Source organism: Musca domestica, unplaced genomic scaffold, assembly GCF_030504385.1.
Source record: "Musca domestica strain aabys unplaced genomic scaffold, Musca_domestica.polishedcontigs.V.1.1 27, whole genome shotgun sequence".
Lineage (NCBI taxonomy): Eukaryota > Metazoa > Arthropoda > Insecta > Diptera > Muscidae > Musca > Musca domestica.
The window spans coordinates 11454126-11477929 of record NW_026712286.1 but is presented as its reverse complement, the minus strand read 5'-3'; the positions used below and the strand labels follow the sequence as shown (position 1 = coordinate 11477929).

The following is a 23804-nucleotide window of genomic DNA, read 5'->3' as shown; positions in this document are numbered from 1 at the left end:
AGCTCAGGGTAAAGCCATTGAAATTCAACAAAGTGCAACTAGTTCTGGGAATTAATGAAACCAGTTCAATAAAACAATGTACTTAAAGGAACTGGGAACTAGTTCCGTCAAAGACGTTCCAGTTCATTAGTGAAGGCCCTAAACCACTCACGTCTGTCCCTTTATTAATTAACTGTGACGTCCTTGATAGAACTAATTCCCAGATCCTTTTCGGTGAATTGTTCCCAGAACTGGTTCCCAAACCCGTTAGTGAATCGTTTAATGAAAATGGTTCCATTAATTGATAGAAGAATAAATTGCGATTTCTCTCTCGCTGGCAAAATAGAAAGAATACAATCTATTTATTATATTTTATTAATGAAACCAGTTCAATTAAATGATGCACTAAAAGGAACTGGGAACTAGTTCTGGCAAAGACGTTCCAGTTCATTAGTAAAGGCACTAAACTATTCACGTCTGTGCCTTTATTAATTAAATGCGTTGTCTTTGATAGAACTAATTCCCAGATCCTTTTTGGTGAATCGTTCCCAGAACTAGTTCCCATACCCGCTTAGTGAATCGCTTAATGAAATTGGTTTCATTAATTGATAGAAGAATAAATTGCGATTACTCTCTCGCCGAGAAAATAGAAGAATTCAATAGAATACAATCTAATCTCAATGATGCACTTAAAGGAACTGGGAACTAGTTCTGTCAAAGACGTTCCAGTTCACTACGTCGGTGCCTTTATTAATTAACTGCAATGTTTTGGACATAACTAGTTCCCAGATCCGTTTAGTGAATCGTTCTCAGAACTAGTTCCCATACCCGTTTAATGAAAATGGTTTTATTAATTGATATTAGAATTAATTGCGATCTCTCTCGCCGAGAAAATAGAAGAATACAATCTATATATTATATTTCTATTAATTAATGAAATTAGTTCAATTAAATAATGCACTTAAAGGAACTGAGAACTAGTTCCGTCAAAGACGTTCCACTTCATTGATAAAGGCACTAAACTACTCACGCCTGTGACTTTATTAATTAACTGCGTTGTCTTTGATAGGATTAGTTCCCAGACCCTTTTAGTGAATCGTTTAATGAAAATGGTTTCATTAATTGATAGAAGAATAAAGTGCGATTTCTCTCTCGCCGAGAAAATAGAAGAATACAATGGATTTATTAAATGTCTATTAATTAATGAAACCAGTTGAATTAAATGATGCACTTAAAGGAACTGGGAACTAGTTCTGTCAAAGACGTCCCACTTCATTAATAAAGGCACTAAACTACTCATGTCTGTGCCTTTATTAATTAACTGCGTTGTCTTTGATAGAACTAATTCCCAGATCCTTTTTGGTGAATCGTTCCCAGAATTAGTTCATTAATTGATAGAAGAATAAATTGTGATTTCTCTCTCATCGAGAAAATAGAAGAATACAATCTATATATTATATTTCTATTTATTAATGAAACCAGTTCAATTAAATGATGCACTTAAAGGAATTGGGAACTAGTTTTGTCAAAGACGTTCCACTTCATTAATAAAGGCACTAAACTACTCACGTCTGTGCCTTTATTAATTAACTGCGTTGTCTTTGATAGAAATAGTTCCCAATCCAATTAGTGAAACGATTCACTATTAAATTAAATTGGTTCCATTAATTGATAGAAGAATAAATTACGATTTCTCTGTCGCTGAGAAAATAGAAGAATACAATCTATTTATTATATGTCTATTAATTAATGAAGCCAGTTGAATTAAATGATGCACTAAAAGGAACTGGGAACTAGTTCTGTCAAAGATGTTCCACTTCATTAGTAAAGGCACTAAACCACTGACGTCTGTGCCTTTATTAATTAACTGCGTTGTCTTTGATAGAACTAGTTCCTAGATTCGATTAGTGAATCGTTTCATGATATTGGCTTCATCCATTGATCGAAGAATAAATTGCGATTTCTCTCTCACCGAGAAAATAGATGTTGAGAACTGGGAACTATATTGCTTTTCCTGTGTCTCAAAGTTATCTCTCGTAATTTATAATTTCTTCTTAACTCAAGACCTTAATTCCATACAAAATACCTATGGAATATAAAATTCGTTCAAGGCATTTAATTTTGGGTAATTAATTATGATCGAAAATTCTTCCTCGAATATTCCGAATCTGGGCTTAAGTTCACTTGCACTTTTTAATTCTAAAGAATTATTTTGAATACTTTTCGAAGAGATGTCTTCTTAGCCTCACACAAAATTTTCCCCCCACAAACACTGGACTTCTTTTGTCATCTTTGTTTGGTTTTCCTTTTGCCAAAATCTTGCCCCTCAACATTCACAGCTTTTAATAGAAGACCTTGAAATGAATCTCTAGTTAATACTGGTTTAACACAATCGGACATTAACTCTTTGGCCAACGACCACAAGCAACTATGAGGAGAACAACCACACCAGGAGGGTTGGGAAATGTCAAGTGTTTGTGGTTTGATCTTTGCACTGCTAATGCCCAAAACTCAAACAAAGCAGAACAACCACACAATTCAGGATCACATGGCCATAGACATAAACAGATTTGCGGAAAGGACCAAGCCAGAATCTTCTTCGGACTCAATTCAAAAGCTTTGTGTGACAATATGTCAAAATGTAAATAGTTTTAGGCATTATTTCTTCATTAAATCCCTAAAAAACAGAAGAGTTATTTAAATGAAAGTAAACGAATCCCAAGGCAGGACAAAGGAATGACATTCAGACCAGGCAGTTGTGGAATTTTTAAAAACCCCACAGCAGGGAGAAGAGAAGTCTTCTTTTTAGGACTTTTTGTTTTATTGTTTGGATTCCTTGTGGCATCCCCTGGGTCCGGGGGGAGTAAATATGCCATTCAAGACAATCCTTTCTTTTTTTCTCCTTTGTCCAGCCACATTTATGAGTCTCCTCTCGCTGCTGCTGCTGCTGTCATTAAATTGACAACATATTCTTTGTTGTGGAACTTTGGACAATGTTATCACCAGCCATCATTCTCACACCCAATCATCATCCTCGTTGCCGGAGGCTTTCTGCACAAGCAGTTCATCGACACTTGTCTCCTGCCAGTTTCCTTGCCACCTCCCCATTGGTAATTTGTTGTCATTTATATGGTTTTTATCTCCAAGAAGAAAAAACCAAAACATTTTCAAAACTTTGCTTTACGTGTGAAATTTCAGGCTGGAAATCATTTCATTTGTTTTTTCGGCATTTCACACTTTGCCATGGCCAGTCTCCCTGTGGTTTTTGGGGGGGAGGGATCGGGACATGCCAAGTTTATAAAAGCAAACCAAATGAGATTCCCTGACAGTGATAACAATTTGCCAAAGACTTTTGTTTAAGGTCAGGCGGAAGTTAGGAATTTCCGTGGCGGCACTTCATGGTGGAATTTTTGAAAAGTTTTTTTGTTCGTCTCTTCATTTGCCGTTTTTTCCTGGAGGTGTGTGTGTCTTCTTTTCACCAGGACAGGTGAGAGTAATTTAATTTGTAATTTGTAAGGAAAACAAATAAAAAAGGAGGTTTTTTTTTCGGACCATGACAGCGCAGTAGCCAAATCAGTAGCCATAAATGTTAACAAGAAGATTAGCTAAGTAATCCGTATAAATAAGATAATAAAATGGAGGGTATTTTTTTCCAAAGAATTTTAAATTTAAGAAGATGACAGGTGGCACAACGAAATTCCTAACAAATTAAGAGACGTAAATTACGCCAACTAAAAAAAAATAAAAAAAATACTCCAAACTAAAGAAGCTTAGAAGCAGGGCATGAAATATGACGCGACATATAAAATTTTTAATTTCAATACCCTCGATCCATGAATTAAATATAATAAACAACAATCTATGGCAATAATGATGCTCTTAGGAACATGGTTATAGTTTAACTAATTTGGACGGCGTCAACATTTTGCCAAAGACTTGGGAATAAACATTAATCAATAGAAAAGGCGCGAAAAATTGGCATATCGTTAAAACACAATAAAAGCGTTGCGTTTCTTCAACAGAAAGAGTTTTTTTCTTGGAAATACAATCGATTCAGCGATAACACAAAATTTACAACATGAATTATCGAAAACTTTAAAATGGCCATAACTACCTAAATATTGAGTTTTCGGCGTTTTTAGCTATTATTTGTGATCACTTTTTTAAGCATGAATTATCGAAAACTTTAAAATGGCCGTTACGTTGATAGACAAAAAAAAATCTCGCCAAACTAAAGAAGCTTAGAAGCAGGGCATGAATTATGACCTGACATATAGAATTTTTAATTTCAATACCCTAGATCCATGAATTAAATAAAATAAACAACAATCCATTACAAAACAAGGTGAGATGAAAAAAACTGCAACCAACTTCAGACTGCTGTCATTTCTAAGCCACTCGTCCAACAGCTGTTAAAATTCTTCCAGTGACAGCTAATTCTATTGTTTACAAGTGTACAAAAGCATTTTGGTGAGAATTTTCCTGGAAAAAAGTTATTCGTGATGGAATTCAAGCGTGATGGTGGGATTTCTTTACATTTGGCTGGAAGAGGCCACACGGGGCTATTGTTAGAGCAATACAGCATTTAAATGTGAATAAATCATTTGTGTCTCGTACCATCGCTCGTTACCGTGATTTTGGTAGCGTAGTCCGACGTAAAGGAAGTGGACGGAAGAAAACAGCAACATCATCAGCAGAAATATTTCGAAAAGTAAAGAAGCGACTTGATCGAAACCCGAAACGCAGTGGCTGAAAAATGGCTCGTGAGCTAAACATATCGCAATATTCCATTCTCCAAATATTGAAAAATGAGCTCGGGGTAAAGCCACTGAAATTCCAAAAAGGGCTGGAAGTTACCCCGCAACAGAAGGAAAATAGACTCAAAAGAGCTAAAGAGTTGCTTCGCTCGGCCGAGAGTGGAGAACTACTGAATTTGGTTTTCTCCGATGAGAAAACCTCGTAGCTCCAATAAAATGCCATCGGCGTCATTCTTGTTATAGTTTATGGGACCATGTCTGGATCTGCAAATCCATTTTCCTCCCAGCGATGAGCATTAATGGTAGACCCATCTGCATGTGATTTCCAATTCCTTTCACTGCTATGTTGACCAGTTTGCGAAAGGAATTGTCTATTATTTCTTCGGACTGATGACATTCCTGTATATCGTCTGCCAGAATCTTAGGGTGGAAATACATACAGCGCATATTTGGCTGCCGCTCGCCTGTCATTCCGGAAGCCAATAAAACGAATCATAAAGCGATTACCTCGGATTACACAAAAAGCTAAAGGTGGAAATACATTTAAGCGCTTATCTAGCTGACTTAAGTCATCGGCTGGCCTCTTCGTAGAAGGACAAAGGAGTTTTAGGTTGACTTAGTTCGGAAATGGCCTTAGGCTCCTTTGTTCATTTCCGAAGAAGCCAGCCGTTGACTTAAGCCAGCCAGATAAGCGCTATGTTATGTATTCTCACCTTTAGCTTTTTGTGTGTGTTATCCGAGGTAATCACTTTATGATTCGTTTTATAGGCTTCCGGAATGACAGGCGAGGGGCTCTTTTGACCTTCCAATATTCTCGATATTTTCTAAATAGCCTTTGAAGCGACCTTTTTCGTGAATAGCAATTAATTGCTTGATTATTATGCTTAAGTTCCTTATATCGGCCCTGAGGATTGTTTGACGTTTAGGTTCGAAAAATTTCCTTGTCAAAAATTTTGATGTCGATTCTGAAATAAAATTAGCACTCAAAACATAAAAATGTGCACCAGGTGATGGTGTGGGCCGCCTTAATAGCCGATGGTCACTCTCCGCTCGTATTAATCGACCGTGGCATCAGAATAAATGCCGAATATTATCATAAATCAAACATTTTGACCGCAGACGACCTTGGACATTTCAACAGGACTCAGCACCATCGCACTCAGCACGCTCCACCAAAGAATGATTACAAAATGAGGTTCATCGCTTCATTTCCAGCACACAATGGCCACCAAAATCTGCCGATACCAATCCGTTGGACTTTTGGGTCTGGAGTATTTTGGAGAGCTAGGTTGGCACTAAAATATACCAAAGTGTCGATCACCTCAAGCAAGCGCTTCGCCGGGAATGGGCCAAAATACCGCAGAGCAAAATTCGGGCAGCGTGTGACGGTTTCATTGGCCGATTGAAGGCCATAATTCATGCCAAATTCTAAAATTTGATGTTATTTCCGGCATTTTTTTTGTTTTCATGTAAAAATTATGACGTTTGGCTTTGTTGCAGTTTTTTTTATCTCACCCTGTACATTTTGACAAGAAAATGAAAAAAATTAAATTTCGAGAAAAACATTTAAGCATACCTCTTTTATTCTACCATGGGTATGCAGAGGTAACAAAATTTATTTAAACGTTCTTCGATTTCAAAATTTTCCATTTCATTGCTTAACATTTGATCTTAGTTGTTGTCCCTTTTTAATCCCTTCGAAACACCTTATCTCACAAAAATATGCAAATGGGGGTAGTAACCTGTCTAAATTCTAATTAGACATACCTTATGTCACGTCCATACGTGTGTGTGTGAATGTCAAATGTTTTTTTGTGGGTAAGCACTTTTATATCCTTGGCATGGAGAGCATATGTCTAGAAAGAGTAAAAAGTCCAATGGTAACGGTGATGATGGTTTCCAGGAAAAATATTAATCTTTTCCAGTCAGCATCCTTCTGTTATTGGTTCCTCCAAATATAAAACACTTTCACTTTCCCCCTCTAGAATTTGGGGAGGTTATGAATCATTGCACTTGTTTCCAAATTTATTCCTGCCAGACAGGCAATGCACAGGATAAGCAACACAACAATGGCCGACAAAAAAGTGTTGAGGCCTTGAATTTTTGTTTTGAATTTTTTTTTATTTATTTTTGTGGCTATTTTTCACACTTTCACTTCTTTTTCGGGGAAATTCCTTTTTTTATAACTTTCTTTTATTTTTTCTCTCTTTTTTGCGGCAAAATTTGAATTCCTTTTTTCAAAATTCCATTCACGTATTTGTCGCACAAGGCCAACTTGCCTGTGTCAACACTTTTTCACCCTTTCTTTTCCCTTGCCGACAAGCACGATGCGTTTACAATACGGCTAACAACGACCGACCGCCTTTAGAAACAAAAAACTTCAAGTCTAACAGACTCCTTTGGATTTTTACTCACTTTCCGTTTTTCTTTTTGACAAATTCACGTCTCGTTTCAAGCGCTTTCAATGAACCACCGCACGCGACATCCAATTGTAAACTAAAAGCACGCGCGCGTCTCTGCTACGTTATGGGTACGTAACACAACAGAGCGAGCCAACGTACAATGTCTACTGCTGCACGTACATGAAAGGATAACAGCAGCAACAACAACAACAACACCAGCAAAATAATGCAAAACAATCCAAACAGACAAACATTGGCAAATAAAACGACGAACGACAACCATTATTCGTGCTCGCTGCCAACGACAACGACGTGATGTCTGTTCGTTTCGTCGGCAGACGAAAACATCTGATGATGGCTGCTGCCGCTGCATGCTCGCTGCTGAGGCGGCAATGATGACAGCAGGCGGCAAAAAAAAAATGCCGATAACAAAATCAAAACAAACCCCAAAACAGGGTGTTGCCACATTGCTGTAGTAAAGGCAGTTTGTGGGGGAAGTTTAATTTTAACGAAAAAATATAAAAAATTATATTTTCAGGAAAGGAATTGCAAATTTAAATAAAGAAAATTAAGAAAGAGATATTTTTGAAGAAGACTTGAAATTGTTCTTGAAAATAAAGTTCAATTACCAACTAAAAGCATGTTTACATGCTAATAAATCCATGGAATTTTAGGTGCCACCCATGGTAAAATTAAGACGGTAAAGTCATTTCAAATAAGCATTCCCATCTCTGCATTTTCTGTAACTTATTTTATTAATTTTACTGCATAGAAAATAGGTTCTCACCTCTGATTTGGATGTAAACATAAATTTTGGGATTTGTAAACATAAATTTTGACAATGAGATGTTGTCAAATAAATAATTTTGAAAAAAGTTGTTGTCATATAATTGCATTACTTTACCTTCTTATTTTACCATGGTGCCACCATGGCTTCTCTTGGTGCCCTTTGATTTTTTTTTCAAATTCGTTCACAAAATAAATGAATATTTTTGACGTGACTGGGCAACACATTGTCAAATTTTGGGTAAAATTACTATTTCCTATTATTTTAGATTTCAAAATTCCATTCTTGCTTCGTGGGATTTTCCCAATATAGGAATTTTGTTAAAAAATTAAAAATAAACAAAGCTAATTGTTTCATATTTAAAAATCTATTTGACACTATAAGACTCCAGCACAGAGTTGCATTTTTCTAGTTTATTTGAGCAACCTTTCTTACAGTACGTTTATATATATGAGGGTTAACCCACTGGATTTGGATTTAAATTGTCATATCCATTACTTTTACTTCAAATAAATCCTCTCAAAGTAGGTTAACCCTACAAAAAGTTCTAACGTAAACATGGCATTATTGAGCCACTACAAGTGAAGAAAATTTCAAGAAAAAGACAATATTTGGGTGATTGGATTTTTATTGAAAAGAAGTATGACAGAAGTAGAATTCAGAATATAAAGTCATGGAATAATATGTTTGCATTTTTTTTCAAAATTATTCATTTGTTCAACATCTCATTATAAAAAAATCTGTAAATAAATTATATCTGTAAATACATTGTATATACAGGATGAGATAAAAAACCTGCAACAAAGTCCAACACCATAATTTTTACAATTTTTTTTCAATTTTATTGAATGAAAGCAAAGAATTTTCGGAAAAAGCATCAAATTTTAGAACAAGTTTAGATTTGTTCGAATTTGTCACCTTTGGCACGTATTATGTCTTTCAAACGGCCAATGAAACCGTCACACGCTGCCCGAATGTTGTCCCACGGTATTTAGGCTCATTCGCGGCGACGCGCTTGCTTGACGTGATCGACACCTAGGTATTTTTTAGTGCCATCCTTGCTTTCCAAAATACTCCAGACACTATAGCCCAACGGATTGATATCTGGAGATTTTGGTGGCCATTGTGCGCTGGAAATGAAGCGAAAAACGACCAACGGCTGATATGGCGGCCCATCATAACAGCTATCACCATGGCCGGCGCATGAGTTCTGGTGGCCAACCGAAGGTGCACATTTTCAGCTGACCTGACCTCTTTGGCAAGTAAACACCATCATTTTGTTTGTTTACAAACTGCTGGACAACGAATGTCATCTCAAACCAAATTCGGCAGTTCACCAATTTCGGCGAAGCGAAGCAACTCTTTAACTCTTTTGAGTCTATTATCTTTCTGTTGCGGTGTAAGTTCTTGCACTTTTTGGAATTTCAATGGCTTTACCCCGAGCTCATTTTTCAATATTTGCCGAATGGAATATTGTGATATGTTTAGCTCACAAGCCATTTTTCGGCCACTGCGACGCGGGTTTTGATCAAGTCGCTTCTTTACTTTTCGAACCATTTCTGCTGATGTTGCTGGTCCTGTTTTCTTCAATCCCCGTCCACTTCCTAGACCTTGGGCAACGCTACCAGTATCACGGTAACGAGCAATGTCATGAGACACAAAAGATTTATTCACATTTAAATGCTGGAGTCCTCTTGTTGTTCTCCTGCCAAATATAAAGAAATCACACTATCACGCTTGAATTCCATCACGAATAACTTTTTTCCGGGAAAATTCTCACCAAAATGCTTTGCTTGTAAATAATAGCTGTCGAACGAGTGGCTTAGAAATGACAGCAGTCTGAAGTTGGTTGCAGTTTTTTCATCTCACCCTATAAACACAGTCTGATGGTGGTTCCCATTTCACAGTGAATGCTTATGATTTTTTCTTAACCTGTCCATGTCAGAGTTTTGGCCCCATTACTTTTACAGTGGGCAGGGTGGACATAATAAACTTTGCTTCACAGTGGTTACCAACTCGCAGTGAATGCTAACAATTATTTGAAGATTAAGGAACTGCAAAATTTGACTTATTCAAGTTTTCAAGCACTGACTTTCTGTGTGCGAGGTTGGGATGAAAATGAATGTCTTATGGTGGTTATCATATCACAGTGAATGCCTACACGTCTTTAAAGCATGTTCATGTCAGGGTTTGGTCCAATGACTCTTTCAGTGTTGAAGTTGTGCATTAGAACCATTGCTTCACTGTGACTACCATATCACAGTGAATGTTTAAAATTATTTGAAGATTAAGTGGATTACTATTTTTAGCGGAACTGCAAAATTTGCCTTATTCGAGTTTTGAAATAATGACTTTCTTTCTGGTTATCATATCACAGTGAATGCTTACAAGTATTTATAGCATGTTCATGTCAGAATTTGGTCCCACGTCTCTTTCATTGTGGAAGTTGTGCATTATAACCATTGTCTCACTGTTACTACCATTCCACAGTGGATGTTTTTAATTATTTGAAGATGAGCTTGTTTTCTATTCTTAGCGGAAATGCAAAATTTGACTTTGTCAAGTCAATGTCTTATGGTTATCATATCACAGTGAATGCTTACAAGTCTTTAAAGCTTGTTCGTGTCAGGGTTTGGTGCCATGTCTCTTTCAGTGTGGAGGTTGTGCATTAGAACCATTGCTTCACGGTGACTACCATATCGCAGTGAATGCTAGTAATTATTTGAAGATTAAGTGGGTTTCTATTTTTCGCAGAACTGCAAAATTTGACTTATTCATGTTTTGAAATAATGAATTCCTTTAAGAGAGGTGGACATGATAAAGACTACCTCATATCATTTCACAGTGAATGTTTAAAAAAAGTTTTAAAGCACACTCATGTCAGGGTTTGGTACCATGACTTTTTTAGTGTGGTTGTTGTGCATAATAACCATTGCTTCACTGTGACTACCATTTAACAGTGAATGCTAACCATTATTTGAAGATTAAGTGGGTTACTATTTTTAGCGGAAATGCAAAATTTATTCATGTTTTGAAATAATGACTTTCTTTAAGAGAGACGGACATGATAATGACTTCCTCATGGTTGTTATCATTTCACAGTGAATGTTAGAAAAAAGTTTTAAAGCATACTCATGTCAGGGTTTGGTTCAATGACTCTTTCAGTGTTGAAGTTGTGCATCATAACCATTGCCTCACTGTTACTACCATTCCACAGTGAATGCTAACAATTATTTGAAGATTAACTTGTTTTCTATTTTTAGCGGAACTGCAAAATTTGCCTTATTCAAGTTTTCAAACACTGACTTTCTTGGGCCAGGCGGACATTATAATGACTGCCTCATGGTAGTTATCATTTCACAGTGAATAAAAAAAATGTTTAAGCATACTCATGTCAGGTTTGGTACCAGGATTCCTTCAGTATGGAAGTCGAGCATAATAACCATTAATTCACTGTTACTACCATTTCACAGTGAATGTTTATATTTATTTGAAGGTTAACTTGATTTCTATCCCTCGCGGAAATGAAAAATTTGCCTTATCCAAGTTTTGAAACACTGACTTTCTTTGAGGAAAGGACTCTTTCAGTGTGGAAGTCGTGCATAATTACCATTGCTGTGGCTACCATCCCACAGTGAATTCTAACAATGCAAAATGTGACATGTTCCTTTCAAGTATTAAAACTCTGACTTTCTGTATGCAAGGGGGCATGGTAAACACTGCTATATGCTAGTTATTACTTCACAGTGAATGTTTATGAGTTTTTGAAGTATGTTCATTTCAAGGATTCGTCCCATGCTTTATCAGTGTGAAATACCGGTAATAGTCTTAAAATCGCTTAGGATAGCATCTCACTGTGAATGTTTGTTAGACTAATTGGTGTTTATTTATTTATTTCATTATTATTATTATTTTTTTTTTTTTTTTTTCAAAATATCCCAAAAATTCCCTCATTTCATTTGCAATAAAAGCATGGCATCTCCCAACTGCAACATGCCGTCAAGTGGTGAGCGACATTATTAACTCTCTCGGAAATACTTCAATTACATCGAAAACAAAAAGAGGAAAGACCAAGTCCAACATGTGTTGAAGTATTGCACATAAACAAAACTGGAAGACAGAGTAAAGAGAGGGCTACCAGATTTGATAATTGCAATGAAATGACAAGGGACGAATTCTTTAAAAAATATATACTTAAAAATACTTTTTAAAAATAATTTTCCCAGGAATTTTTATACAAAAATATGTTATAGTTTTTTAGAGATTTTTTTTTATAAAAAATATGAAACAAATGAAAAATTTAATTTCATCTCACACCACTGGCAACCCACTCCAATTGCCAACAAAGAGCTTGAGAGAGAATAACAGCAAATTTCTCTCTATGAAAATTTGACATTTGCTGTTATCCTTAGTGGTTGTTTCCTCTTGTGTCATGTCCCGTCCATGTGCATGCCTTCCCGCGCCGGGGTGCTTTCACTGTTAGTTGTTATTATTGTTGTTTTGGAGTATGGGTGAGTTATTATATCCTACCTACCTACCAAACAAACAAGAAGAAAAGGTGGTTGTTACTGGTGTTGCAATATAAATTGCATGTGCGCCATACGTCGTGTGTGCATAAGTGAATAAATGAATGAATGAATTTCTGGAGGGTGGTTTTTGGTTCACCTTTATTTTCTTTGGAATATTCAGTGTATTACTATAGCAGAGTTGCCAATTGTTAGCAGCGATTGGCCAAACGTAGCATGGCCAACATGAATCGTAATAAATGAGATACTATGGTGTATGGCCAGATGACTTGATTTTGCAACTAAGAATTTCTTCCATGGTAGAAGAATGTAGGTAGGCGCATCGACACAGCTGCTGGGACAATGAACTGTCAAACCAATTATGCAATTGACATTTTGGAATGAAAAATTATTAAAATTCGTAAGAATTGTTGAAAAATACATATAATAACAAACTCCGATTGACGTCGTATATGAAAACAAATAAAAATGTAATTATTTTTGAAAAAAAAAAAAACATTTTAAGAAATTCTTCTGCCGTGATTTCTTCTTTCTATTAAAAAGAAACATGAATTTATTTAAACGATTAATTCTTTTTTTCGTGAAATTTTTTTCACTTCATGAAATATACATCAAAACGCCAAAATTTTGCAAAATTTCTTTAGAATTTTATCCCTACATGCTGTAACACTACCTTTCCGAAAAAAAAGTAGGAGGAACGTAGGGCTTTACACGCCCTCTATCTCCAAAAAGTATCATTTTTTCAGAAATAGGTTAGTTTTCTACTTTTTCACATGTAAACGCTATATAATATTATCCATAATCAGCGCCATCTATATTTCATATATTTGCAAACGTTCAAATACAGTCATGGAATAAGGGTTAATACACATATTTCTTACTGTTTCATCCCCGAAAAAGAACAAACAGCTTTCAATTATTAAATTATTCTACGTTTCTAAATTATCTTAAATGTATATTATGTAAATTTAATTTATTTTCACAAAACACAAATATCGAAATCTCAAAATGTTTCCTTAAATAATTTCTTAAATAAAATTCGCTCTTTTCTCTTAATGCCAGATTTAAGCGAGGAAGAGAAAGAGAGTAAAAAACATAAAAATCGTTTTATTAATTATAATATTATCTTAAATGGCTTGCGTGTAAACTCTACATTGTCTAAAAAAACATAAAAATAGTTTTATTATCATAGTATCGTAAATGACTTACGTGTAAACTCTACATTGTGTTTTGTGTGCTCAGCGCTATCTGTTTTTCGGATTTACAAATATATTTCCATAGAGAGCATGATTTAGTTAAATGTTGGCAATTAAAAGAATATTTATATTATAGAGACATAACAGAGTCATTAGATTATTTTAAAGCCATTAATTATTTGCTTTTTTCTCTGCAAAGCATGCAACATTTGATTAATACCATCAAAGAAGCTTAAACTTGCTTAAACACTAATGTAGTTTCTTTTCATTTAGCGCCATCTACATTTCATAGTTACCCATGATGTCAAAACTCTTTTCTTATCATCAAATACAACCCTGCACATAAGGGTTGTCAATACCGTCTTCTCTTTTTCCTATACCCAAGATAGAGAAGACAGCATTGCCAATTTGCACTCACTTTTAGTGTCCTAAGAGTAAAAGAGATGAAAATAGTGTGGATGCAATTATAAAATGTCGGCAAGCCAAGCCATGCCGAAGTGATGTCATGATATAGCAAAAACCATCGAATACATACATTTTTCAGTATCGGTTGGGTGAACACGTATACACGGAGAACAGTTTTCAGTAAAAAAGAAGAAAAAATTCAGTGGAAAAATTATCTAATTTTTCCTTAAACATTTTTTATTAAAAAGTAAAGTTAAACAGCAAAAAACAGAAATAACAATGGGTGATCAACGAGGCACACGCGTCTATGTTGGCAATTTGACCGACAAAATCAAGAAGGACGACTTGGAGGGAGAGTTCACAAAATATGGTAAATTAAATTCCGTCTGGATTGCTTTCAATCCACCAGGTTTTGCTTTTGTCGAATTCGAGCATCGTGACGATGCCCAAAAGGCCTGCGACGTTTTGAATGGCACCGAATTGTTGGGCTCACAACTGCGTGTGGAAATCAGCAAAGGAAGGCCACGACAAGGAGGGCGTCGCCCTGGTGGCCGTGGAGGTGGTCGCGATGGCGGACGACGAGATGGTGGCTTCGGCGGTGGTCGTCGTAGCGGCAGCAGTGGTGGTGGCTTCAGACCACGTAACTCCTCCAGCGGTGGCCGTTACAATGATCGCGGCTACGGTGGTGGTTCTGGAGGTGGCCGCTCCGGAGGAGGTGGCTATGGACGCGATAGCTATGGATCTGGTGGCCGCTCTGGCGGTGGTTATGGACGTGATGGCGGCGGTGGTGGTTTCAGTCGCCGTGATTCGTATGGACGCGATGGTGGCAGCCAAAGTGGTGGACGTTCGTTTGGTGGTCAAGGTGGCGGCGGTGGTCGTTTTAGATCACGTTCCCCAATGGGTCGCTTCTAAAAGCGATAACTATCTACTACTACTACGTAAAATAGCATCATCATCATCCATCGACGTCGAAAGCTTAATCTACGCCCCCTCTAACATCATCATCGACTGCAATATCTGACAACATCTGCAATACAGCGCATAAGACAAGACAAGTAAGCTTCAAGATTAATCTTTGAAAAATACAAAAAAAAATTACCCCTAACTACGTTTAAGTGCAGCGCTAGAAAAAAAATGTGTTAGAAAAATGATTTGGCCAAGAAGCAAAAAAACGTATGTTTTCTTTTGTGAAACATATATCTACATACTACATACATACAAAACGTATCTACTTTTGTTTGTAAAAGAATCGTCTCTCCTAGTGATATAAGTCATAATTTTAATTATACCACCCCTATATCTTCTCCTTCTCCCCTAAAACTACAAACAACTCGAACCAACTCTGTAAAAAATTTGGAAACAAAAAAACAATCGCCACATTTCAATTTTTCTGGGATGTGTTATCACCTTCTTGATGATGAGTAACTCTTGAAATATTTTTAATTTTTTTGAAACGCAAAAAATGTATTGTGAACGAATAATAATAATAATATGTATGCAAGTGAAGAAGAAACGACAAAAAAAATCGCCGTTTTAAGCAAAAAGAAACAAAATGTACTGCGTACGTTGTTGAGAGAGCGAAAAAGAGAGTGAAATGTCAAGAGAAAGAGAGAGCTGATTTGAATTGATTTGTATACAACGCTAATTTTAAGTTCTCCTACACCCCTCTAAACAAATTATTCCCCGTACCTTTAGAAAACAATGAAAAGAAGACAAAAATTAATTATTTAGTGGCATTTCACACTGGGTAATTTTATTTAAAGCAATTCTAAGTTTGTGAGAGAAATCAACGGTGATCTCTTTCTCACCCCAAACCTGACAATTGCATTAATTAAAACTGCCTGGTGTGGAAATGAGTATTTTTTCTTGCCAAAATTCTTTTAAAAAACTAAATTTAATTTTTTCCTTCTTTTCCCCTGATATCTGGTCGAACTCCTCCTTACCCCACTACCTTCAACTCTTATACTACGTAATTTAATGCAAGTAAAAAATACTACGCTAAGTTTGTACGTCATATAAAAACAAGAATACAAAACAGAACGAGAAAAAGAAACACAAGTCAAAAGGAAGATGAAGAAGAAAAATTATTAACGTATTAATATAACAAAAGTCCCCTTATTACGCATGTGAAGAAGATATTTTCATGTAACTACTTCTCGTACCCCCACATCATATTTCTCTCTGTATAGCATTACACAGTATTCCAAGAAACGAAGAAAGAACAAAAAGAAAATGAAGAAAAAACAAGAAAAAAAATCCAAAAATAATCCTTACGTCGTTTTATTTATGAAACCATGCCATATTTAATGTACTTCGAATTTACAGCAACGAAACCCCCAAGCGAAGAGAAGTGGTATCACCCAACCCCACAGCATTGGAAGCCAAAAAGAGGAGGCCATTAAAAAAAGTATTGCAATTTCGATTATTTTTTATTTTCTTGTGTTCAATTATTCTTTGTTAATTTTCTGCGAGCAACGACGACTACGACGACGATCTTTGTTTTGACTACGACGACTTTACAAAATTTACACATTTCTACGTTAACAACAACAAAAAATTAATCAAAATCAAACAACCAACAACTTTCCCTTTCAACTCTGGACCTCCGACGACTTCTTAGAGGCCGGTCTACCTACGCTTAATGTTTATTTCTTTTAAATATAATGTACATATCTAGCTAACCATCTCTCCACCACACTATATCGTTTATAGCTCTCGCAACGTACTCCATTTTAACAACACACATCTTTAGATTCCATATATAAGCAAAAACAATGAGGAAAATGTCCACCGCCCAAACTCTGCGTAAGCTTCTTCGGTACGACGTTAAACAACAAATTTACCATGAATTTGTTTTGTTACAACGCTCTCAAACCAACCACCATCCCTGCCTTCATAAGGTGGTGGTGTATACCAAAAGTCAGCACAGCGCCCCTGCGGCGGCTTTTGGTCCAAACCACCCAAGGGCTCTCCAACCAGATTCTCTTCAAAAAAATGCAAACATATGGTGTACAGTCACGCGCAAGACAACCTCGCCAAACATCCTTTATAACACTTCATCTTTCTTCTACTATACAACCCCACTACCACCACCCAAGAAAACAAATTTATCGAACAACCAACCAACCAATCACCTCCAACGTTTTTAATTTGTTTTTATACTTTCCGTTTACGCATCATCGCATCTTGATTTGATTTCGAAAAAACGCACCCTTAATCCAGAACTCAAAGCAAGCAAAATTTCACACCGCCACCAGCCAACAAACAGCCATGTTTTGTTGAAACTTCTTCGACCTACGTTTTGTCACGTACGTCCGCTTCGTTTTCTCCACGAACAAAATTTTTCCGTTAATCTCATCCACCATCCTCCTGCGCATAGTATTTTATTTGCTACGACAAGACAAATCTTCGTCCAAACGAATGATATGAAAAACCAAAAGCCACCTCTAACTACTATCTTAGACTACAGCTACGCTTTTATTTCATCCCCCTCCTGAGTCTTGGCCACACGAAACAAAAAGACCAGCTAAGCATTTGAACGGGGAACTCTCCTTTCCAAGCTTCTTCGTATTTACCTAATTTGGAATGCAAGCTAAACACCAAACAAAAAAAAAATTACAAAACAAATTGGCTCAAAAAATGGAAAGAAAAAGTCACATTCGTCACATCTTTAAATACCTAAGTACAAATTTTTCTTTGATTCCATTTTGTTTTATAATTTTTTTCCTTCACACAACAACGACGACAGCAACTTTTACTTCGACAACAACGACGACGACACACACGCTCTCACACCACCAAAAAAAGAAAAAATAACAAATTTCCCTCGTAGCCAGCCAGTCAGCCGCGCTCTCTCTCACCCTTCTGTTATTTTTAGCTCTTTAATATTTAGCTGGCATCTGCATCCATCTTGTTTTTATTTTGGTTTGGTAATTACCCGCCATTTGTTATTTTTTCGTGTTATGCTGTTCATCCAATCTTCTGCTGTGAAATTATGGCCGATCGCCACCAACCGGCCGGCAGGAAGCCAACCAATCAATATGCTAATGTATGGAATTTGTTTTCCATGGGGAATTGTTAATGAATGAGTTGTAAATTGGCTTAATTTTTCAAGGGCACTTTCTTGTTGTGCTCTTTGTGAGAAATTGGTAAACAAAAGGTTAAAGCACAGGTAAGAGAAAAAATGTAAATATTAATAAAACTAACAATATAATTTAGTGGGGTAAATACTTATTTTAATATAGGGAAAAACACTAACCAACAAAAATATTGATTTAAAGGAAAGAGATAAAGATTTCAAGGAAATATATTGAACTCAAAGTAAATTACGATCAAAACCCTCATGGTGACATTTTATTACACAGTGATATACTTTTAAATGTGGACTTTGGAAGAATTCTCCTCAACAATTATTGGTAAAAATTCACGGGGCTATGCTTGGCCCTCAAAACATTTTCTTAGGAATCCAACAAGTTCTATATGGTTCTTAAAAATATTTTTGAAAGATGTTGATACCGTGTTAGGCCCTCAAATGAATTTTAATTAAATCAAAAAATTAGCTTAAAAATCCCGAGATCTTTTAAATATTTTTTTAAACTGAAAATATTTAAAAAATCTGCGACCTTTTCAATATTTTTGCCATCTAACCCTTAAAATCTAAGTACGAGCTCTCTACTGTTAGCCCACTTAAAGTTTTTATACCCTACATCACAAGATAGTCAGGGTATTACGTCTTTGTGAATTTGTATCAGGCAAAAGGAAACGAGATTGAACCATAGATCCTTTTAATGGTCTGCATAGAAATCGAAATCGGTTCAGATATAGCCATAGCTCCTATATATATTGTTCATCCGATTTGTTATTTTTGTCTTCCGCAGGCGTAATATGCACTCTGTAACAATTTTATCTGCGGAAATATATTAAATACAGCTTAATTTTAAAGAGATCAAGTCAGATTTGGACATAGCTCCCATACATAACTTCGTCCGATTTGCTTTTTTATTGTGCAACAAACGTGTAATATTAGCCCAAATGGGATGGAATTTGGCAACTACGACTAAATTGAGTCTAGAAGCTAGTATGTCAAATTTGGTGAAGATCGGTTCAGATATAGCTCATGTATATGTTGTTCATCCGATTTGTTATATTTGCACTCCGTAACAACGATATTCAGGGAAATATATCAAATACAGCTCAGAAATATCTTTGACAAATTTTATCGAGACCGGTTCAGGTTTGGATATAGCTTCCATATATATATTTATTCGATTTCAAGTTAATTGTGCACAAAATGGACAATACAAGCCCGAATTGAAAAGATACAAATGCTTCGCCATATTTTGTCCTTAGAAACTTTAAACTATAATTATAATCATAGCTGTAGGTGTAGGGTATCATAAAGTCGGCCTGCCCGACTGACTTTACTGGTAATTTATACCCCCCACCGTAGTGTGGGCGTACAATAAGCTTGTCATTCCGTTTGTAATACCTCGAAGTATAGATTTTAGACCCCACAAAGTATATAATTAATTAGCATAAAATTTTATGTCGATTTAAACATGACCGTCCGTCTGTGGAAATCACTCTAGCTTCCGAACGAAATGAAGTCAGTTGATAACATTCCACTCGAATGTGTTTTAGGTCTGCAGGACTTTTGGTATTGAGTCCACGTTTTAGTATACGCCCGAACTTGCTGTAAATTGGGAGTATGTGTGCCCGGTAGGTAGAAAACATCTTTACAGCGAACGGTACATATAGGTCACAAGTTTTGGTATAGATCCTAGATTTTCGGAATTTTAGTAACTTGTCTCACAGTTTCACTGGAATTGTTCAAAATTTGTCATTTAAATTTCCTAATGGGTACTTCCTCCTATGACAGAAAATTTCCAGTGCAGGACCACGCCTTTATAAAGTCCCCATATCGTTGTATGGGGACTATACAAAGGCGTGGTCTTCCAAATAATCGGTATTTTGATGATATTAATCACATTTTTCAACAGAATTATCTCAAAGTTGGTATTTGCACTTCGTAATAGCCACCAACTTTGGTGGATGTAAAAGGTCCACGTTCTCGTATAGCTCCATTTAACCCTAACACCTAATATTCGAAATATTTAAAATTATATCTGCATTTTTCAAGGGATTTTTTTTTTGGTATTTTGTAAGTTCCTTCCAATTGGTGGAGGGTATTAAAAGTTCGGCCCGGCCGAACTTGGCTGCTTTTTAACTTGTTTAAATTTAAAAGCATTCATAAAATTCTAAAACCTATTTTCTTCCTTCAAAAATATCCGAAGAAAAATTCGCGAGATATTAAAAGTTTAGGAAATAAATATTTTAAAAAATTCGAACTGTGGTATCAACAAAAAGTAATTTTTGAGTATTCTCTAACCCTTTTAAAATATTTAAAAATCTTGAGCTGTTCCCTGCTTTGTCTTTTTTTCCTTTAAAATCTTAAGCTCTTTCTAAAACAGAATGTAGGAAATTTACAAGGTTTAAAAAAAAATAAAATATCTATGTTAGGTTGGCCTATTTTGTGCTCTATTGGTAGAATTGTGTGGAGTAACGATTTGTTGATTCATAGTTAAAAAGTAAAATCTAACATTAGGAACTCGGTATTTTTTGAACGATCCGCCTAATGTCTATTTCCCCGACGTGTCCTAGATCTGGAAGTGTAAAAAAATTTAACTTTGGAAGTCCTCCAGATTAATATGCATACGTCTGCTATATGGTTTGAAATATCCTACGCCGCGTTATAGCTAATAAAACACTCCCCTTTGAAACTCATGTAATTGGGTTTATTTGTATAAAAAAACATCCGACTATTTACAGTAACGATCAGCTTTCATTTTGCTACGTCTGTCCAATAGGGCCTCATGTAGAGTTCCCTTTTCCTTGGCTGTTTCCAATTCTTTAATGTCATTCTTATTAATTCGTAACTTTTTATCCTGGAATTTCTGGAACTTTTTCCTGCAAAAACCAAAAACACTCATTATTTTCAATTACTAATATATAAAAGAACTCTCCACTTACACATAATTCTTTTCGACTTCATATAAATCCCCCTTTTCTTCTTGCGGCTCTTCATCGACCACCGTCTCCCGAGGGTTGTTACATCGAATAACACAAATTTCCAAACCTGTGACTTTTTTACGCAACGCCACACAGGCATCATCCTCCGGATCGATTGACATAAAGAAACCCAAATCCGATAATAAAGCCATTTTACCATCTTCAAAGATGGGTTCCCATTGTTCCAAGCTACCGACAGCTTCGGATCGGCCCGTCACCACACCATCTTTTTCAATTTTTAAATATTTTCCATAACCAGATTTAAACGAAACCTTTCTGTCATTGATTGGAAATGCTGTAAAAATTTCCTCTGGATCTGGTCCCTCGCCATCACGGTGTGGTGCTCCCAGCGTAAATAAACCATTATCGAGGGCCTTAACATAGGAATGTTCGCCAAATTGTATTGCCACTGGACCGGTGATTTCTGACGTCAACTTTGCCTGCCACCATCCGCCGTGTTTGAGAGCATCTTCGTCCACCTGCACCTTACGTTTCTTGTGTTTATCATCTTTGTGTTCCTTTTCCTTCTTGCGTTTTTTGCTTTTTCTGGAAATGGATGGGGGAAAACTTGTTAGGAAAATGTTATTGGAATTTTAGGAACAGGATGCTTACTTGTGTTTTTCTCCTTTCAGTACCAATTTGCCAATTTTTACTTTATCGTATTCGGATGACATTTTTTCTACTTTGAGATTTTATTATTAATTTAATTTTTTACGTTTGCCTGCAGAGGGCGAAGCCGATGTGAAATTCTCGGCGGCGGCGGCTAAAGCAATATACGGCCGGCGGCGGCTAAAAGTCGGCTACAGCCGACGACTTTAACGTGAACAAATAATTTCGGTTGTTTTAATAACTGTCAATTCATTTAATTTAAAATAAAAATGAAAATATAAGTTTATATGCACATTTGTTGCTTATAGCACATTAAAAATTATAATAAAAATACTTTAATTTGATAAAAATGGTTCGACGACCGCCTTGTTATCGTGAACAAACAATTGTTTCTTTACTGTTGCCGGATGCAGGTTGCTTCTCTTAGCATTTACACAATTCCCGGCATATGAAAATGCTTGCTCTGAAGATGCTGATGTGACTGGAATTCCAAAGCACATATTTGCTACAGTAGCAACATTTGGAAAAATCTATAAAAAGTAAATGGTCAAAACGTAACATGCTTAAAACAAGTTTAAGATGTGAATCTTTAACGTACTTGTTTGTTCTGTCGCCACCAATCTAGAGGCTCAACCGCCTCGACTTTCATTTCCAAATATTTTCTTATTTCTAACTCTACGTTATTTTGTACATTAGAAGAATCAACAGATTCGTCTGAATCGGATTCTGATTTAGTCAAAACTGTTTGACCCTTTCGGTCAGCGGAAAAATAATTTTTAATATTCCTTTGGCACATTTTGCATTATTTTCCTTGAACAAGCAAAAACACAACGAATCTTTGGCAAACAATATGGTTGCCACTCCATCAAAATTCGTAAGTTACAAAAGGTTGCCAAAGGTTTTCTGATAAAAAAGCAAATCTACAAAGACATAATACCCTTACCACAATGTGGTGTAGGGTATAATTAATATAAATAGCCTACACGTTTTTGCCTCTCGAAGACGAGTGCGCAATGTAAATTATCGTCCAATAATGAGCATTATAATATGTTAATTTATCTATAAGATTAAAAGACATATTTATACAAATTTGCTGTATAAATTTATATTTTTCCACGGCTTAGCCGACTCAGTCGGCTAAAAATTTGAGCCGATGAGAGCCGCATACGTCAGCGGCGGCTCAGATCACTTAAAAAAAGTCGGCGGCGGCTGCACGCCGACTGCGAGCCGATCGGCTTCGTGCTCTGTTTGCCTGTTCCTGTTATACTCTCAATGTTGTTTGCTTTGTTTACATGGAATCAATTTGCTCAATTAGACTATTCACTAAGGGGAACTCAGTGAACTGCTTTCACTTTGTTGTGCAGCCCGTGTGATATAAAAACTATCAGGAGAGAATGCAAATTAGAGTTATTTTTATATCATATCCATAAATACACAGTTGTGGATATATTGCGTGTCAGGTTTCGAATTTATGTATGGTCTACGACTGAGTTGGTTCATTGTTCTATTAAAGAGATCGCTCATCCTATTTCTAGTTAGTGTGTAACGTAACGTATTCTTAAAAGGGATGTTCGCACTTGGTAATAAATAAAGCAATCACTTGAATTTCTTCTTTTTTCCATGAAGCAATCAGCTGTTTTTTTATATCATCCGGTGTTTTTGTTTGTGCAATCAATAAAAGCTCATTTAAGGTTTTATCAGACGAAATGTTTTTTACATCACAGCGAGCCCTATTTTCATCGTAAAAATATGAAAGAATAATGAAAAGAATTTGTTTGTTGTGTGAAAATATATTTAAAATTAAATTTTCAATAAAAGTGCACGATTGTAAACAAAAAAAAAAAAAAAATAAATAAAAAAACACATGCAAATGTGTGACACGAAAAATTATGAGTCGTATGTAAAATGGCTATTTGGATATACACACGGAAATACATATGGATAATAAAAGAGACAGCACGTCAAAAAAAATCGACTCTTAGTGAGTTTAATTTGACGTATACGCAATCGACTTCCTATGTGAATACAGCGTTTAATTCTTTTGTGTGTAGGTGAGAAATTTATATTTTGTAGAA

The 23804-nt window shown here is 35.9% G+C and overlaps 2 protein-coding genes across 2 annotated transcripts; one reads left to right on the top strand and one right to left on the bottom strand.

The window, feature by feature from the left end:
• The first annotated feature begins 14171 nt into the window (after positions 1–14171).
• LOC101893737 (RNA-binding protein Rsf1) lies at positions 14172–16316 on the top strand. Its single transcript, XM_005176679.4, has one exon. The coding sequence runs from the start codon at positions 14332–14334 to the stop codon at positions 14962–14964; it is 633 nt and encodes a 210-aa protein (XP_005176736.1). The 5' UTR covers positions 14172–14331; the 3' UTR covers positions 14965–16316.
• Positions 16317–20824: 4508 nt separating this feature from the next.
• LOC101893568 (protein FRG1 homolog) lies at positions 20825–23179 on the bottom strand. Its single transcript, XM_005176678.4, has 4 exons — positions 22982–23179; positions 21733–21841; positions 21082–21666; positions 20825–21018 (listed from the first exon to the last, which is right to left on the bottom strand). Exons 2-4 carry the CDS (start codon positions 21792–21794, stop codon positions 20871–20873), a joined length of 795 nt encoding a protein of 264 aa, XP_005176735.1. The 5' UTR covers positions 21795–21841; positions 22982–23179; the 3' UTR covers positions 20825–20870.
• Positions 23180–23804: the final 625 nt, after the last annotated feature.